Source organism: Monodelphis domestica, chromosome 3, assembly GCF_027887165.1.
Source record: "Monodelphis domestica isolate mMonDom1 chromosome 3, mMonDom1.pri, whole genome shotgun sequence".
In the NCBI taxonomy this organism is placed as follows: domain Eukaryota; kingdom Metazoa; phylum Chordata; class Mammalia; order Didelphimorphia; family Didelphidae; genus Monodelphis; species Monodelphis domestica.
Window position 1 is genome coordinate 488883661 of NC_077229.1, and position 20262 is coordinate 488903922.

The 20262-nt window shown below is 36.4% G+C and overlaps 1 protein-coding gene and 1 long non-coding RNA gene across 4 annotated transcripts in view; one reads left to right on the forward strand and one right to left on the reverse strand.

Moving 5' to 3' along the window:
- POC5 (POC5 centriolar protein) overlaps nucleotides 1–20262 on the reverse strand; it is a 71383-nt gene that overhangs the window by 18105 nt on the left and 33016 nt on the right. For all 3 annotated transcript variants that reach the window (XM_007486563.3, XM_007486560.3, XM_007486565.2), the window contains 5 exons: nucleotides 17115–17291; nucleotides 14905–15009; nucleotides 10950–11129; nucleotides 7329–7482; nucleotides 1480–2447 (listed from right to left, as the gene is read on the reverse strand). In XM_007486563.3, coding sequence (XP_007486625.2) covers nucleotides 1480–2447; nucleotides 7329–7482; nucleotides 10950–11129; nucleotides 14905–15009; nucleotides 17115–17291 — 1584 coding nt within the window. The remainder of the gene's footprint in view (nucleotides 1–1479; nucleotides 2448–7328; nucleotides 7483–10949; nucleotides 11130–14904; nucleotides 15010–17114; nucleotides 17292–20262) is intronic.
- The window catches only part of LOC103098133 (uncharacterized), a 37828-nt gene that overhangs the window by 3758 nt on the left and 13808 nt on the right, over nucleotides 1–20262 (forward strand). The window lies entirely within an intron of this gene.

The following is a 20262-nucleotide window of genomic DNA, read 5'->3' on the forward strand; positions in this document are numbered from 1 at the left end:
AAGCAAAATGGATTTTCTTTTCAAATGTGTGTATTTGCACAGAAGTGTTTCTATTTTGAGGATAAGAAGTTGACCAAGTACTTTCATCATCATTGCTACTAATGATTTATGAATTATTCATACCCAGTTAAAGATTCATAGAAAGGTAAGAATACTGATATTGGTGTGGTAACATGATAAGCAGCTAATCTGAAAAAATCTAACTGGATTTTACCCAGAACTATAGCATAAATTTCAAGTAAAAGATTTAAACAAACATGCTCATGATGATTTAAATAATCTAAATATGTAGGATATCAAAATGTGTCATTAACACAGCCGTATTTTTTATGGTACTGTATCATGTTTCATATATATATATGTATTTCAATAAGCTGATAATTTATAAAGAAAAACCACAAAAAGGGCAAGGAAACATAAGGTTATAATTTCCAAAAAAAAGTATTTCTGCACATATTTAAATGTTTCTTCTGTAGCTAAATCTATTCTGAATTCCACAATTATTCATGCTTTGCTTAGAACATAGTACGTGTTTGTGGAATAAAACTAATCTATTCTGGGAAAATGGCACCACCTTATGGCCAAGCTTCGGAAGTTGCTCATGCCCTTTCTCTTCCATCTCTGGTACCAAGCTGTCCTCTTCTTATCTGTCAGTCACAGCCATCAGTCACGTAATCTTTCTCTTATGTAGTGACATTTCCATCTTAATCCCATCTAAAAAGAATTTAGGACTCTTGTCCAGTTTGTGTGGGAAAGCCACTTTGTTTTCTTCACTAGATTCCATGCGAATCAAAAACTAACATATCAATGGTGAGCTGGTACTACAAATGTAGTAATGAAAGCTTAAGTGAAAACTGACAGTAAAAGTATCAACAATATCTACTTTTAAAACCCTTTTCATAATCCTCTTTCTTTTCAACATTTGAGAAATATAAAAATCTTTTTCTTAACCAATTTCCTTACTTTGTATTTGGTTTAACAATTATTATTATAAAAGTACTATTTTATCCCTATGCATTTTTTGTTTTAACATCAATGTGTTTTACTACCTATTAAGAACTGATAATATTTTTAGCTACATAGTAAACTGATCAAGATTTCTGTGGGTTTGCCTGGAATCTAACAATTAATAGGTAATAAAAAGACTAATGGATACTAAGTATCAGGTCCAAGACAGAAAAATGGTAAAGGCTAGGCAACTAAGGTGAAGTGACTTGCCCAGGGTCACACAGCTAGGGAGTATCTGAGGCCAGATTTGAACCTCCCATCTCCAAGCTTGCTTATCTATTCATTAAGCCACCTAGCTGCTCCCTAATAGCCTCTTACAACACTATTTCTATGGGAAAGTGCATTCTGAGTTTGTCCTCTTTCCCGTTCCTATAAAAAAACAAAAACAATAACAACAATTCCCTCCCAAACCTAAATTTTGGTTAGAATTGAATTGTTCATAAATTAGGGACTCCACAAAATTATACTCACCATTTCATCTTTTACTGCTGGTATGTGTGATGGTACCTGTGATGGTACCTGCGAATGTAAGTGTGATGTTACCTGTGATGGTACCTGCGAATGTAAGTGTGATGGTACCTGAGATGGTACCTGCGAATGTAAGTGTGACGGTACTTGTGAATTTAAATATAATGGTCCCTGTGAATGTAAATGTGGTGGTCCCTGTGATGGTCCCTGCGATGATCCCTGTGAGTGTAAGTATGGTGGTCCCTGTGACGGTCCCTGTGAATTTAAGTGTGATGGTCCCTGTGATGGTCCCTGTGATGGTCCCTGCGATGGTCCCTGTGAATGTAAATGTGATGGTCCCTGTGATGGTCCCTGTGAATGTAAGTAAGATTGCCCCTGTGAATGTAAGTGTGGTGGTCCCTGTGATGGTCCCTGCGAATGTAAGTGTGGTGGTCCCTGCGATGGTCCCTGTGAATGTAAGTGTGGTGGTCCCTGCGATGGTCCCTGTGAATGTAAGTGTGGTGGTCCCTGTGATGGTCCCTGTGAATGTAAGTATGATGGTCCCTGTGATGGTCCCTGTGAATGTAAGTGTGGTGGTCCCTGTGATGGTCCCTGCGATGGTCCCTGTGAGTGTAAGTGTGGTGGTCCCTGTGATGGTCCCTGTGAATGTAAGTGTGGTGGTCCCTGTGATGGTCCCTGTGAATGTAAGTGTGATGGTCCCTGCGAATGTAAGTGTGATGGTCCCTGTGGTGGTCCCTGTGAATGTAAGTGTGATGGTACTTGTGATAATACCTGCGATGGTACTTGTGAATGTAAGTGTGATGGTATCTGTGAATGTATGTGTGATGGTGCCTGAGATGATGCCTGTGCTGATACTGATGCTCCTGGTGCTAGTGCTGTTACTGAAAGAAGTGAAGGGTCAAAATGAAGAGGACCATCTTTCCCTGAATCACCGGGGCCATAGTCATCTTTCTTATTTGTGCTCTCTATTCCTAAAAAAAGTCAAAACAAAACAAAAACCAAAGATGAACACTATTAAAACACTTCACTATTCTTTGATTACCATGTTACTCACCAATGACACAGATACAGACAGAATGGCTAAAATCACAACCTGCCCAAAATGATATTAATTAAAATAGTTAAGAGAAAAAACCCCAAAATTATTTAAAATATCAAGGGAACTGAAGCCAATAAAATGGGCTAAATTGAGGATAACAGAATTCTTAAACACAGTAGATATGGCTACATTAATATGATTGGGATCAAAATACCTGGCTAATGCCCATATTTAGTCATTGTTGAGATTAAGTTTCCTTTCCCTGTTTAATAGATCTAAATAGCCTCCTTCTCATTTATTAAATAAAAAGTAAAAACTATTCTCTGTACTTGGCTGGAATTGAAATGGAAAAGAAATTCTGTTTTTTTCTTGTTCTGTCATCTTATAATATTATCTTTGGTATTGTAATATTAAAGTGCTAAAAGCAGGAAATGAAAATAATGTAATCAAATAGCTGGAAACCTAGGGAAGTAGTCCCTTAGATTTTTATCTTTGTCATTAATATTTATAACTGCAAGATGTTTTAGAAGTCAGTTGGTCAAACTTCCTTGACTTTTAGGGTTTTTTTTTTGTTATTGCCAGAAGCAGGAAATGGCAAGGGTGAGATTTGGTCTAGGTCCCCCAGTTCCAAGTCTAAGTCTCCATTTTGACAAATATATCATTTATATTCAGGAAAACACTTCAAGTACATATGAAAAAACAAATTATCCTTAGACAAAAGTAACAGTTGTTAAAATCACTTCACAATAAACAGAGATGTCCAACTTAAGATATCTAAAACCTATTATTTTTATAATGAATTTAGCCATGTAATATTAATGTATAGAAAGTAATTATAGCAATCCAAACCAAATATTTGAATAGAAAATTTAATACTATTTTAGGATAGGAAGCAAACATTAACTTATTCTCATTTAATTAGATATAGGTTTCTTTTCTTTTGTAAATGACATAAAATTTAGGACACATGTTCTAGTGCTAGGAAACTTTCTCTCTCCCCCCCTCCTCTTTTAAACCTTTACCTTCTGTCTTAGAATCAATACTATGGATTGGTTCTAAAGCAGAAGAGTGGTAAGGGTTAGGCAATGGGCTCAAATGACTTGCCTAGGGTCACATAGCTAGGAAGTTTCTGAGGTCAGATTTGAACCTAAGACCTCCTGTCTCTAGGCCTGACTCAGTTCACTGAGCCACCTAGCTGCCATGATAGGTAACTTTCTAAGACTACATAAGGTGAAAGGAAGTTGATGGGTATGTGTGTGGGGTTTCTTCATTAGGTATTCCCAAAGCCAATTAAATTACAAGTCTGGACAAAAAAAATTTGTAATAACTTTCTGAATCTAAGATTCAACCTCTTTTTCACATGGGGATGTGGATGTGGAGGCAATGGGAAGTTTAATAAACACAAGCAAAGTTAGAGGTAGAGCTGGACCTAAAATCTGTGTCTTCGTTCTTATGCCAGTGGTTTCTTCCATTATACCATCAAATTGTCATTTAAAATTTTAAACCTGTCATTTAATAACAACATATTTTTACTTTATAAACCACATAAATCCAATCACTTCATGTGGATAATTTGAAAAACCCATTACTTTTTCTAGAATGTTTTTCTTTACCATCATCTTAAAAGTATGGAAATTGAAGGCAAAGAGAAGCTACTTGCTGTGTGGAAATTATACTTGAAAAAGCAAGTTCTTAAAAGAATTAATTACATTTCCAGGCTAAGTCCTAATACTGAAATAAGATCAATGGAAAAGCTTAATTAAACTTGCAGGTTTATTAATAAGTGGTCTTGGGAGGCAGCTCAATATAGCAGACAGTGCCCTGGGACTTGGGATCTGAAGTTCTGAGTTCAAGACCTAAAGTAAAGACCCAATAGATCCGATGACTACAAATTGCCTCAGTTTTCTCATCTATGAAGTAGGGCTAACATTGCATGGACTATATGACTCACAGAATTATTAAAAAAAAAGTATTCTGTAAAAGCTATGAGCTTTAATATTCTATGTGGTTCTATAGCATAGAATTGGGGGGAAGTGGCAAAGAGGGAAATTTAGGATTGATGGAGAAACTTACTAACTATGAAAGCTACTGAAAAGTAGAAATGCCACGGGATTCTTCTTTACTGAAAGTCTTCAAGAAAAGCTTAAAGGTTACAATGTTAAGGGGGATTCTAGTTCACATATGCACTGGTGTAGCTGTCCTTGGGAGTTCCCTTTTAATTCAAAGATTCTATGATACAGTGAGATGAGGAACTCCTAACAAGATGTCTTGAGAACCCTAGTACAGTTTGGTGGATTCAGAACTGGTGAATGACCAAAGAGAAGTCATTAACAGCACACTTATAAAGGTGTCTCCAGGTGCGTGCTAGAGCACAGATCTCAAGGGATCTGGTCTTAGCCATGTGTTGAGTGACATTGTTGTCAGGGATATGGTTAAATGCACAGATGGTATTCTAATCCCATTTGCTGATGATGCAAGGCTAGGAGTGATAGTGCACTCGAACGGGCATTAGGATTTGAAAAAGACTAAAAGGCTAAAATGATTGCCTAAAATGAAAATTTAAAGATATAAACATAAATTAGGCAGATATTTAGATTAAAAAAAAAAACCCAGTGGCACAAGTACAAGATTGAGAAAAGACAGCTTTCTTCAAGAATTTGAAGGGCTCTCTCGTGAAGAGGGAACTAGGCTTGTTCTGCTTGTCCCGAGGCAGTAAAAGTGGTAGCAATGGATGGACGTTGCAGTTAGGCTCAAGGGAGGGAAAAAACCTTCCAACAATTAGAACTGCCCCAAAGTGGAATGGACTATCTCAGGAGGTAGTGGGTTCACACTTACTGAGGTCTTCAAGGAAAGGCCAAATGATTACTTGCTGGGATGTTGTAGAGACAGGTGGCAATAGGAGATGAATAAGAAATGCAAGTTCACTTGAAATTTGAAATTATAGAGGATGAAGTTGGCATGTTTTTTTTTCTTCTTTCTTCCAACAGTGTTACATAGATCAAGAGTAGGAAGAAGTAAGGCAGATGGTGGGGGGTGACCTTAGCTTGAGGATTAAGCAGGGGTTGAATGTGGGAGGACAAGCGGATAAAGGATTCAAGGATAAAAAGGAGTGTGCCTGTTAAACAGGTTAACCAGTGTCCCTAGATTGAAGAAAGGCTAGTCAGGCCAGAAGAGGGCTAAATAGATTGTGAGGAAAAGGAAGGATTGAGAGATTGGATGAAGAGGTTTAAGAAGAATCAATCAATTGGAAGAAGCAGGATAGGAGAGGGTGATCAGAGCTCCCTATTGTCTTCAGGGTAGTAGCCTGGTATTTAAAGTGCAAAATTAGGCTCCAACTCATCCTTCTAGATTTCATGATTCTCAAGGTATTGCTCAATTCTGACATGCCTTTGTACAATAATTTTCCATTTGATAGAAAAATAAAACAGGTAGAGATAATAAATTAATATTAAAAAACAAGTTTGAAGCAATGCCAGGACAAGAAATTAGGTCTTTTGGCTATAGTTGGATGCTTTTTCACATTATATTACAATGACAATGCTTTACTACTGGAAAAAGTCACTGAATATTTCTTTGAAGTAATTCTATTTACTGACTACTAAGAAAGAACTCAACTGCCATAATTTTTACATTTGTCTGGAATGAGAGTTTAGTTGTAGAAGCTCCTAAAAGCAGAATGGAGAAGCAATTAGATTTTTAAAAATCCTTATCTTCTGCTTTTATACTAAGTATCTGTTCCAAGGCAGAAGAGTGCTAAAAGGTTGGCAATGGGGTTAAGTGACTTGCCCAGGGTCACACAGGTAGGAAGCATTAATTAAATTAAATCAATTTGTCATTGTTCTTGGAAAGAGAATGGTAATCAGCTCTCATATGGCTGCACTTATTAGCCCTGTAACTTTCCAAACAAAATATCCTTCCCTGGCCACTACTTCCCTAAATGTTTTCTATCCCTATTAGAATGTAAGCTTCTTGGGAATAGGAATTGTTAGTCATTCTTTTTTTATTTGTGCAACCAGCACTTAGCACATTGTGTGGTCCACAGTATGCATTTAATACAATTGATTCTAGTCACCTGTGACAGTTATGTTTTATAAAATTGCTGCAAACACCAATGAGTGAATATTTAACCATTGTGGCATCATGTATAGATTAGTCAATTTCTTTTTCCTTTTCCTGGACGTACCCTTAACACTGAACTCAGGGCCAATAAGTCATACCTGAATGAAGCTTATCTAACACAGGTATTTTTTTCTGTAAGGCATATCACAGTCTTGTGCTGATGAACACCAGAGAGCATTTTAACACTACACTTGGGGGCTATTTTAAACAGTGAAATCACCAATAAGTATCCGAAAAAGGCAAAAAAAGCAATAGAGCAATAAAAGAACACTTATTTAATATGACAGCTAAAACAAGGAGGCATTTATTGCCTTGTCTGACCTCAGACTGCATGCTGGGCAACTCAAATTTTTTTGCTGCTCTGCACATGTACTCAAAAGCATCACTAAGTATTGATTGTGGGGTTAACAAATAAATTTGGGGGAGGTGAATTTATAAGTAATACTTAGAATCCTTAAATCCTAAGAATACTTAGATAATGAGGATTGACTGCAAGTGCTTTTTCATGTAGGCATTCATTCATTCATTATGTGCAAAGGTACAGTGCTAAGTGCTTATATTACAAAGAATACAAAAAGCAGTGTCTGCCCTCATGAAATTTACGTTCTATAATATCATGAAGTCAGACAATATTGTTTTGGCAAGAGATATAAAAGCAATAAAATAGTATTTTAACATTATTTGCCATACTAACCATTGTCATGTCTACTCTGAAAGATACTCAGGGCTTCTAGATTTAATGCACACACGCCTCGCATGAAAGCTTTTTTCAAGGACTCTTGATATTGATCTTTTTCATATTGGAGCTTTTGGATCTCAGTTTTTGCAGCTTCCAAAGCATCATTTAACTAAAACAGAAAAAAAAGAATGATAAAGATTTGAGATATCAGAAAGAAAATTATTTAGCTGTTCCATAGAAACAACTTCCCATTTATGAATGTTTTTAAAGGTAATCATAAACATCCCTTCTTTTAGTGTTCTTAATTTAAAATAGGTAATGTTTAAAATGTATTTGTATACACACATATGTACATATACATACATATATCTATATACCTATCATGTGCCTCTACTTTTTTTTTTTTAAACCCTTACCCTTCAGTCTTAAGAATCAATAGTGGGTATTGGTTCTAAGGCGGAAGAGCGGTAAGGGATAGGCAATCAGGGTTAAGTGACTTGTCCAGGGTCACATAGTTAGGAAGTATCTGAGATTAGATTTGAACCTGGCACCTCCTGTCTCTAGGTCTGGCTCTCAATCCACTGAGTCACCTAGCTGCCACCCAATTGCCCTCCATGTAGCTCTTCTGATGTGTCCATTAAATTATCCTTTTGGTTGTATAAATGGAGATTTTGAACCTTTGACTTCATTCCCCAGAAGTCCTTAGTATTTCCCCAAATTCCCTATAATCTCTCCTGTGTCTCCATGTTGGCAAGATCTCGTTATTGGTATTTAACTGGTGATAACTCCTCCCACGCACTCTTTGGCTTGCAGCTAGAGGTGATGGTGGTAAGGTAGGAATTTTGAAAATGGATAACCAGCCATGGGCCCATGGTTTTTATTTTGTATCCTCTTTATTCCTTGATTTCTAATGATCAATTAATAAACCTCCTAAAATATAATATTTTTATTATTTGAGATTAAATATTAAATTTTACTTGTTTTTTAATAGACGTTGGAATCTCAGACACTTCCAAACTACCAACAGTTTAACTTTGCAGAAATAGATGCCTTTTTTCACTTGAGAACTTACAAAAGACACTAAACGAATGATATTGTTTGTTGTTCTCCATATTCAAAGAGGACCAAAATGACATCATAATGTTGGGGGTCAATGTACAGTGTATCGGATAATGGCTGATGGTTCTGCCATCAGAGACTTTTGAACATTTGGGATAGAAAACAATGATATTAAGTGATATAAAGCTAAAATTAGACAGCCAAAAATGTGAATCTGAAGTTCAGTTTTTGCCAGTACTTGTAGCAAGTAAACAAATCAAGGGGATTTGAGTTTGTAAAAATTAATCCACAAAATTTGCACTATTCTAAGTTTGAATGGTTAAGAAGATTCATACTAAATAGAAATTTTCAACAGTATGGAGGTTTTAAAAAATTACTTTTTAAAAATCATTATTTCAAGAACTTATTAAAAGATTCAAGACCAAAAGAAAAAGGTACATTAAGTTCCTTAATACATAAATATTTAAATAATCCTCAGTACATCATGTTTCTTATTTTTCCCTGTGCAGTCTATTCCACTGATTCTATTTTTTTAAGCAAGACCAGATGGTTTTGATGACTATTGCTTTACAATATAGTTTGAGGTCTAGATGTGTTTATTATTTTCCCTTTTAACCATTTCCCCTAAATGAATTGTGTTACTATTTTATCAAGTTCTATGGATGAATCCCTTTGATTGGCATAGTATCAAAGTGCAAATTAATTTTGATAGTATTGCCTTTTTAAATATATGGGCATGGCCCATATATAAACCCTGAATATCCCTCCAGTTACTTATTCTTTATTTTTTCAAGGAGCACTTTATAATTTAATCTATACAAGTCTTTTGTGTGCTTTGATGGATCAATGCATTGTATAATAATTCAGAATAAGATTTTTCTTTTTCTTTTATTCCTTCTTAGATTTTCCTATTATTATATTGAAATTCATCTGATTTTTGAGTATTTGTTTTGTAGTCTGAAACTCTGCTGAAGGTATTGTCTCAATTAGTATCTTGCTGATTCCCTATGACTTTCCAAGTGTACTATCATATCATCAGCAAATAGGGATAGTTTTACATCTTTACTTATCTTTATGCCTTTAACTTCTTTCTCTTGTTTTGTTGTTGCTAGCATTTTCAGAACTATGTCAGTAGGGGGCATGGACAGTGAGGTGGCTCTGTGTTTAGAGCCAGGCCTGGTGATAGGAGACACAGACACATCCAGCTATGTGACCCTGGGTAGTTCATTTAACCCCAACTGGCTAGTCCTAACTGCTCTTCTGTCTTAGAACTGATTCCAAGATAGAAAGTAGGGGTTTAAAAATAAATAATGGGGAGAGTGAGCTTCATTCCCAGATTAACTGGAAAAGGATACAATGCACAATACAAAGCACAGTCTACATTGCTAGATGTGGTCACAGTATATAACACATTCTTGCTTAAATTTTTCTCTGTTGTAAAGAATTTTCCAAAAATGAGTTATGTAAAAACAAAAGGCATTGCTAAAACTTAAATCAAAGCAAAATACTGAGCCCAAACAAGGGACATGATAGCCCTGTTGTACTCTGCCTCAGTCAGATTGCATTTAGAATATGGAGTTCAGATCTGCTACATTTAAACTGGAGTGCATATAGAGAAGGGCACCAGAAGGCTGAGGTCCCTGCAGTCCATGCTACATGAGGTTTCACAAAAATGACACGGGACATAAAGCTTTAGGAAAAGAAAGTTTGGGAGGATATGATATATATACTTGAAGTACCTGAAAAGCTGTCATGTGAAAGAGAGCTTTGTTCTGCTTGGTTAGTTGATAGGGGACAGTCATGAATGAAGGGTTGAAGATGGAGAGATTAATTTTTGACTTAATATAAGGAAAAACTTAACAAGCAACGCTGTTCCAAAGGTACATATTTTATTAATTAATCAAAGGTTTATTTGTATTATTAGGGCAGCTAGGTGACACAATGGATGGAATGCTGAGGTCAAGAAGACCTCAGACACTTACTGGCTGTGTAACCCTGGACAAATCACCTAATCCTATTTGCCTTGGTTTCCTCAATGGTAAAATGATCTGGAGAAGGAAAAAGTAAATCACTCTAGTGTCTTTTCCAAGTACACCCTGAATTGGGTCATGAAGAATTGGACATGACTGTAATAAGTGAACAACAAAATATCTGTTAATTTTATTTTGGCTAACATCCATGTATATTTTGAAGGGTAACTTTAAAGTCTTCATGCCCTAAGATCAAATCATCTCAAGAGGATGCAGGTTCCATAAAGGTTTCTCTCATCATGTTTAACATAGAATACTGTAATGGATACTTAAATGTTGTTGAGTAAATACATAATTTGCATTTTTAATATTTAATAAATAAATAATTAAAAAAAGAAATGCATATATAAAAAGGATAAAAATTTAGAGGCCCAATTTAAAGATAATTAAGAAATCTGATTCTTTGGACTGCCCATTATTTGGAGTATTCTGCTTTCAAACGTACTATTCAAATTCATATTATAAGGGATATCTGTTGAAGTAAGCTACCTTGCTTATTTTCTTTATCATACAATGGGTTAAAAAGCTTAAATGGAAAAGAACTTACTGATACAATTTGAGTTTCATAATCCCTGGAAATCTGAAGACAAATTTCTTCGGCTCTGGTTTGACAAGCTCTTTCGAATGTATTTTTCCACTGTGATTGCAGTATGGAGCGCCAGGCCTTCCAAACTCTCTTCATCAAAGCTCTGTTATAGTGCTGGTCAGCTAGCTTAGCTTCATATATCTTAATGAAAGTAACACCAAAAGGAAAATGAAAGAATTCTCAAAGTTCATAGACAATATATGTAAACTGTTGCTTTAAAAATATATGTACTGTGGCTTTATGCATTTATATTAAAAATACCTCGTCATAAACAGTTTGTGAGGTCTGTAGTACCCCATGTTGTAAATGAGAACACTGAGGGAGATGTTGTTACTTCCTCTTAGTGTAATAAAATAGATGATCTGTGTGGAAACTATTTCTGGTTGTTGTAACTGGGTACTCTTGGCTTGTGACTAGAGGGCTGCTAATAGGGGAACACTTGAGGCTGCTTAGTTATAATGGGGATAGATGTATTTTGAGAGATAGACAGAGATGCAGAGAGATGCTGCTACAGGGGAATGCCCTGGGGTTTGTCTATTGATCCCTATTTGATGGCCAATGGATCAATCTATTTCCTACCCTCTTCCTCCCTCCCTCCCTCCCTTAACCACCCACTTCTTGAAGCCTTTTGGCTGCCCCCCCCCCCCCTGAGTGGACCATAAAATACTTGTTTTCTTTCTCAGGTAAGGGGTTTATTGGGAAACAACAGGATAGAGAACTGAGGGGAGAGGGAATGAGGGTTTCCCTAATCTATAAGGAGAATTTGAGGGTTTGGGAAGTCAGTCCAGTCACAGCTGTGACTCCAAGACAGCCAGAGAGATAGAGGACAACTGTTTAAAATCTTCTTTTCTTCTTTCAATTCACAAAACCACCAAGGTCTCTCAGCTTAACTCCAGAAGCCCCCCTTCTCAAGGGTCCTTCAGCCTGGGCCAAAAACTAACAAGATCAGTTCAGCTTCCTCCCCCTACAGCCAGGCTTGCCTCCCTTGGTCAGAAAAACCCCAGAGAATCAAAGTCTCCTTTTTTAGTCAGTCACCCCCAGAGAGAGAGAGAGACAGAAAACAGTTTCTCTCCCCCTGGTCAGCTTCAACTGTCTCCTCCTCCTGGGAACATTCCGTTTGGAATCTTCATCTTGATTGCCAGACAGGTCCCCAGCCTTGTTTCTTGCATGACCTGGCTTGCAAGTCCTCTCTCTTCATTTCTCTTCCACATTAGTCACATGAGAAATTAGTGATAAGGCTGGAACATGAAGATAAGTTGTTTGCTTCCCAACACAGTGGGTGCTCTTTCTACTTTCACCATGATGTTGGAAGGGAAAAAAACAATTCATAAATCCATGTTTCATATCAACAACAGACTCACCTGATACTTCTTAAAATGAAAATAGGGTCAATAGAATAGTAGAGGCTGAGTGAGAAGGAACAGAGAAAAGCATTCTGCTAGGCCAAGGAGCTTATTATGAGAGGCAACATATACTGTATACATATGTATAAAACAAATGCTTAGATGCAGGGAGAAGACACTAGCATCTGGAAGGATGAGGAAATGATTCCTTCTAGCAGGTAATGCTTGAGTTTTGATGGAAACTAGGGATTCTAAGAGGTAGGGGCAGGGAGAAAGTATATTCCAGGCATGGGGATGAGCCTAAACAAAGAAACAGAGTGGGGGAGATGGAGTGTTGTAGGTGGGAGGCCAATTTGGCTGGACTCTAGGATGCATGAGGGGATTAATATATAATAAGGTTCATAAGGCAGATAGGAGTCAGGCATCTCACTTTCAATGAGTCAGGTTGTAAAGGACTTTAAATGCCCCAAGGGGTAGTATTTATTTGTCCTGTGAGGTAAGAGGAAGACCCTGGAGTTTACCGAGTAGTACAGTCACATGGTTAGGCCTGTCTTTTTTTTAAACCTTACCTTCTATCTTAGCATCAATACTATATATTAGCTCCGAGGCAGAAGAGCAATAAGGGCTAGGCAATGAGGGTTAAGAGACTTGTCCAAAGTCATACAGTTAGGAAATGTGTGAGGTCACATTTGAACCCAGGTCTTCCCATCTCTACCAGTAATCTTTTATTTTTTTAAATTTAGAATATTTTTTCCATGGTTCCATGATTCATGATTTTCCCCACCCCTCTTCCCTGCCCCCTCCCAGAGCTGACAAGCAATTTCACTGGATTATACATGTATTATTGTTCAAAACGTATTTCCATGTTGTTCATATTTGAAATAGGGTGATCTTTTAACATCAAAACCCCAATCATATCCCCATTGAACCACATGATTGATTATATGTTTTTTCTTTTGCCTTTTCACTCCCACAGTTCTTCCTCTGAATGTAGATAGTGTTCTTTCTTTTAAGTTCCTCTAGATTGTCCTGGGTCATTGCATTGCTGCTAGTAGAAAAGTCTATCACATTCAATTGTGCCATAATGTCTCAGCTTCTGTGTACAATATTCTCCTGGTTCTGCTCCTTTCACTCTGCATCAATTCCTGGAGGTCATTCCAGTTCACATGGAATTCTTCTAGTTCATTATTCCTTTCAGCACAATTGTATTCCATTGCCATCAGAAACCACAATTTATTCTGCCATTCCCCAATTGATGGACACCCCAATTTTCCAGTTTTTTGCCACTACAAAGAGTATGGCTATAAATATTCTTTTACAAGTCTTTTTCCTCCCTCTCTCTCTCATTGGAGTACAAACCCAGCAATGGTATATGACTGGATCAAAGGGCAGACATTCTTTTAAAGCTCTTTGGGCATAATTACAAATTGCCCTTCAGAATGGTTGGACCAATTCACAACTCCACCAGCAGTGTCTTAAGTGTCCCAATTTTGCCACATTCCCTCCAACATTTATCACTTTCCTTTGCTGCCATATTGGCCAGTCTGCTAGGTGTGAAGTCAAGAGTTGTTTTAATTTGCATTCCTCTAGGACCACCCATCTCTAGGACTGGCTCTTTATCCTAGCTTCCCCCTATACCTACTCTTTAGGTAAATCACTATGGCAGCTGGATGGATTAAGATGTTATTATAAAAGCCTAGGTACACGTTAAGGCTGGAATTAGATTGGTGGCCTTGAGAGTAGAGATAAAGGGACAGATGGAAGAGATTTTGTGGAGGCAGAAATGAAAAGTCTAGGAAACTAACTGGACATGTGTTGAAAGTGAGGAATTGAGGATGACCAAGGATGTGAATCTGAGTGTCTGGGAAGATGGTCATGCCTTCAACAGAAGTCTGGAAGAGAGATGGATTAGGAGAGAAAGATAATGAATTTGTTTTGGATAGGTTGAACTTGAGAGAACTATATATATATATATATATATATATACACACACACACACACACACACACACACACACACACATATATATCTAGTGTAATGATTTCAACCCTTTCAATGTGACAATCAATATGGTTAACCTCAATTTGCCCAGGTAGTATCATTAGCACCAAAATGAACAAATAGAAATGAATGACATTTTCCCTTTAATTAACATTTGCAGTCTTTTGACAGTCCATGACCTGTCACTTCACTAAAGTAGGAAACTTCATTGAGCAAGCTTTTTCTATCAAGGCTAATCTGTTTTTTAATTTATAGACTTAGAGAAGTGCCTGGGGCACTGAGAGCGTAAAAACTTCCCAAAGTCAAAAACCTAATTGTCAGAAAAAAATGATCGGCATTAACATATTCCAGGGCAGCATTACACTTAAGAGGAATTTCTTTCAATATATGATAAACACATTCATGAGGAATGAGGCATGTAAATGTCTTCTAAATAAGGTCACATAAAGTCAGTAACTTAAGTTTTTGCCAAAATTATGAAATAAACCCCCGTGACTCCAATGAAAGCTTCACTATATCACTCTATCCCCATCCAAGCACAGACATTTATTAAACTGTCTTTTTATACATACCTCCTGTTTGGCCTTGAGTTGTTCAATTCGCCAGTGGAAGAATATTTTCAATACATCTGCTCTTTCCTTCTGCTTATTTGAAGCTTCAGTCAAGGTAGAAATTACCTATAAAAACAATGAACATTTATCACATTAACAATTTGTACTAATGTAACTGTTATATGAATAATAAAGGGATTGAACTATATGCTTAGATTGGATAATTTTATATTACTATTAAAACATAATCATACATTTTTATCAATACTTTAAAAAATCCTTGATTTTATTTCCCTACTCAATCAACTCCAGTGGTTTCCCATAGGATAAAAAGTAAATTTCTCTGTTTAGTTTTTTTTTGGCAGATGATATTTCTTGGTTTTTCTTTTTCTTTTCTTTTCTAAAATTTATTAAAAAAAATCTTTTTGTCTCCCGTTTTTCTTCCCTCTCCCACTCCTAGAGTTGACAGGCAATTTCACTGGATTATACATATGCCATTACTCAAAACTTATTTCCATATTAGTCATTTTTGTAATAGGGTAATCTTTTAAAACTAAAACCCCAAATCATATATCCATATAAACAAGTGATAAATCATATGCTGTTTTCTGGATTTCTACTCCCACATTTCTTTTTCTAGATGTGGATAACATTCTTTTCATAAGTCCCTCAGAATTGTCTGGATCGTTGCATTGCTTTTAGTAGTCAATTATATTTGATCATCTCATAATGTTTCAGTTACTGTGTACAATGTTCTCCTGGTTCTGCTCATTTTATTCTGCATCAATTCATGAAGGTCTTTTCAGTTCTTATAGAAATCAAGTAGTTCATCATTCTTTATAGCACTATATAATATTCCATCACCATCAGATACCACAATTAGTTCAACAACATTCCCCAATCGAGGGACACCCCCCACTCCCATTTTCCAACTTTTTGCCACTACAAAAAGCGCAGCTATAAATATTTTTGTACAAATAGAACCTTTTCCATTTAAAAAAAATCTTTTTGGGATACAAACCTAGTAGTGCTATGGTTGGATCAAAGAGCATGCATTCTTTTATCGCCCTTTGGACATAATTCCAAATTGCCCTCCAGAATGGTTGGATCAGTTCACAACTCCATCAGCAATGCAGTAGCGTCCCAATTTTGTCACAGTCCCTCCAACATTATTTTACTTTACTGACATATTGGCCAGCCAGTTAGGTATAAGGTGGTACCTCAGAGGTGTTTTGATTTGCATTTTCTCTAAACAGGAGGGATTCAGAACATTTTTTTCATATGATTATTGATAGTTTTTATTTTTTTCATCTGAAAACTGCTTATTCATATCCCTTGACCATTTGTCAATTGGGAAATGATTTAATTTCTTATGAATTTGGCTTAGTTCTTCGTATATTTGAGAAATTAGACCTCTGTCAAAGAATTTTGTTATAAGAATTTCTTCCCTCTGTTTAGTTTTTAAAGGCCTAAACAACCAGGTTCCAACTTAATATTACTCTTCCTCTACACTGAGATTCAGCCAAGCTGGCCATCTCTCTGTCTCTGATATACCTTGCTACTGCTTCTTCAGGGTGGTGATGGAAATGGGTGCTAAACAAGGATCAGAGTTCTGTTAATACACAAAAATTTTTACCATGGGTAGAGAATATTGTTTTGCCAGTAGGTTTTATATAAAGTTTTAGAGAGGGGGAGGGGAAAATGGAAATGATTAATATCAAGGAAAAAATCTCAAAAGGCATCAATTTTAAAAATGGAAAAAAAGAATTGCATGCAAATAATTTAATTGAATATATATAAGTTTCATTCTTTAATATATGATATGCTTGGGGGTAGCTAGGTGGCTCAGTGGATTGAGGGTCAGGACTAGAGACAGGAGGTCCTGGGTTCAAATTTGACCTCAGACATTTACTAGCTGTGTGATCTTGGATCTCTTCCTTGAGGCTCAGGAGGTCTCGCAGTAGTTTCCTGATAAAGGCCTTCAAGATGTTACATTTCATGAAATATTAGTGCCAGCCAAGAACCAGTTAACAGTTGATTTCCTGGAGCCTATGGAGAAGTTCCTTATTTATATGTTGTATTAGTACATGTAAAAAGTCTTGTGGGTAGATAGATATTTCTCTTTGGATTTTGGAGGCAGTTTTTTCTCTTACATGTTACACGATCAAAAATAATTTCCAAATTTTGAATGGATCTGAAATTTAAAATGAAGGAAATAGAAGCAAAATTACCTCATCTTTTCTCCCAGCTGAAGTTTCATAAGTTTGCTGCAGCTCAGTCAAGTCATCTACCTGGTTCTGCAATTTTTCTAATTGCGTTGCACTTTTATCCTTCTCTTTTTTCATTTCTCCTCTATGCCAATCAATAAAATTAAGTTTCCATTTGCTTAGTTCAGCAAGAACATTTTTCTGAGGAACAAGAAAATTGACAGTCAATATATATGAGTATTTAGAGATTTTAAAACTTTGTTTTTAAAGCATGGTTCATCTATTGCCAGACACTTGTTCCAAAAAACCACACTTTAGTGAAATTCAATCCAACTTGTTACTGTGGCTCAAGATGAGAGCTAAAGGCAAAACAAAAAAATTCAGTCTTCTAATGCAAATACTGAAATTTGGCATTTTCCCTTTATCAAACCATTATTTCTCCAAAACATAATACGAACATGCAAACCTATCAAGTAATCAACAGTCATGCTAAAGAAATTAACTTATTCTACTCCAAACATTTAGCACATGAAACATTTTTCCCCTTAAAATTGAAAGACTCTGTTCAGGGGACAGTTAGGTGGCTCAGTAGATTGAGAGCCAGGCCTACAAATGGTTCAAAATCTGAACTTAGCTGTGGGACCCTGGGCAAGTCACTTAACACCCCTTCCCCCCTCCCCCCAATTGTCTAACCCTTACCATTCTTCTGCCTTGGAACCAACACATAGGATTGATTATAAGATGGAAGTTAAGGGTTTTAGTAAAAAAAGATTCTCTGTTCACTCTGAGTGCAGTCCATGTGCTTATTCATGGTAAACAGCTATACTAAATGTGGAAAAAAATGGAGTCTGAAGAATCAAATCGTTCATTTTTATTCAAATATTTACTGAACATATTCTATATATATAGTATTATGTTACAGGCTATAGGGTGGTTGGAGGACAATGACACAGAAACTTATAATCCAGAAGAGGCAATAAGCTATGCCTCATAATTTAACTACAACATAAGGAAAAATATGATAAATCACATGTGGGAAGTCTGGATAATACCTGGGATGAGAAGCTTAGGAGAGGTCTCTTTTGGCGGGGATCGTCAAAGAAGGTATCATTGGAGTTTAGTAGGATTTTGACAAGTAGGTCAGGGGCTGGACATTTTAAATGGTTGAAATTTCATTAATTAGGTAGGGAAGGAGGCAAGAATTAAGCCTTTGTGGGGTACAGCTATTTGAAGCCACTGACTATATTTAGGGAAGTAGTAGAATTTAAAAAAAGATGATCATTTCTAGACTGTATGACTCCAAAGAATAACAAAACAAAACTATACCAGAACATACAGGGACCAAAGTTTCTCCATAGCCGTAATTATATTTTTGGTGGTTCAGATCTCTCTTTCTCTCACACATATACATTTTTTTCCTCAATTACATGGAAAAACAATTTTTAACATGTTTAAATTTTTTTTGTTCCAATTAGCTCCCTTCTACCCCACCCAAGTAGTAAGCAATGTGATACATAGATTATACTTGTAAAATCATTCAGAACATATTTTCATAGTAGTCGTGTTATAGAAGACACATATTAAAAAAAGTAAACCCACAAGGAAAGTAAGATGAAAAATAGTATGCTTTGATTAATATTCAGATTCCTCTGTTCATCATGAGTCCTTTGGAATTGTCTTGGATCATTGTATTGTTAAGAATAGGTGAGTCATTGGAGTTATGATCTAACCATTCTGGAGAGCAATCTAGAACTATGCCCAAAGGGTGATAAAAGACTGTCTGCTCTTTGATCCAGCCATAGCACTGCTGGGTTTGTACCCCAAAGAGATAATAAGGAAAAAGACTTGTACAGGAATATTCATAGCTGCGCTCTTTGTGGTGGCCAAAAATTGGAAAACGAGGGGATGCCCTTCAATTGGGGAATGACTGAACAGATTGTGGTATATGTTAGTGATGGAATACTATTGTGCTAAAAGGAATAATAACATGGAAGAATTCCATGGAGACTGGAACAACCTCCAGGAAGTGATGCAGAGTGAGAGGAGCAGAACCAGGAGAACACTGTACACAGAGACTGACACATTGTGGTACAAGAGAACGTAATGGACTTCTCCAGTAATGGCGTTACAATGTCCCTGAACAATCTGCAGCGATCTATGAGAAAAAAAAACAAACAAAAAAAACAACTATCCTCAAGCAGAGGACAAACTGAGGGAGTAAAAACACTGAGGAAAAGCAACTGCTTGACTACAGGGGTTGAGGGGACATGATTGAGGAGAGACTCTAAATGAACACCCTAATGCAAATATACCAACAACATGGAAATGGGTTCAAATCAAGGACATGTGATACACATTGGAATCGCGTGTTGGCTATGGGAGGGGTGGTAGGAGGGAGGGGAGGAAAAGAAAATGACCTTTGTTTCCAATGAATAATGTTTGAAAATGTCCAAATAATGTTTAAAAAAAAAAAGAATAGGTAAGTCATTCACAACTGATCATCATACAATATTGCTGTTACTATGTATATTCTCCTGATTCTGCTCACTTTACTTTGCTGATGTTCATGTAAATTTTTCTGAAATCATCCTGCTCATCATTTCTTAGTAGCACAATATTATTCTATTTCAATCTATGCTACAACTTGTTCATCTATTCCCCAACCGATGAAGATCTCTTCGGTTTCCATTCTTTTGCTGCCACAAAGAAGGGCTGCTATAAATATTTTTGTACAAATAGGTCCTTTCTCCTTGTGAATCTCTTTGGGATATGGACCTGGTAGTGGTATTTCTGGATCAAAGCTTATATAACTTTTTTTTACAGCCCTTGGGCATAGTTCCAAATTGTTCTCCAGAATGGTTAGATCAGTTGACAATTTGGCCAACAGTGCATCAGTGTCTCAATTTTCCCACATCCCCTCTAACAATTATCATTTTCCTTTACTGTCATATTAGCTAATCTGATAAGTATGAAGTGGTATCTCAGTTGTTTTAATTTACATTTCTCTAATTAATAGTGATTTAGAGCATTTTTCATGTGACTATAGATAGCTTTGGTTTCTTTTTTTAAAAGCTGCCATTCCATATCCTTTGACCACCTATTAATTGGGGAATGATTTGTATTCTTATAAATTTGACTCAGCTCCCTGTGTATTTCAGAAATGAGGCCTTTA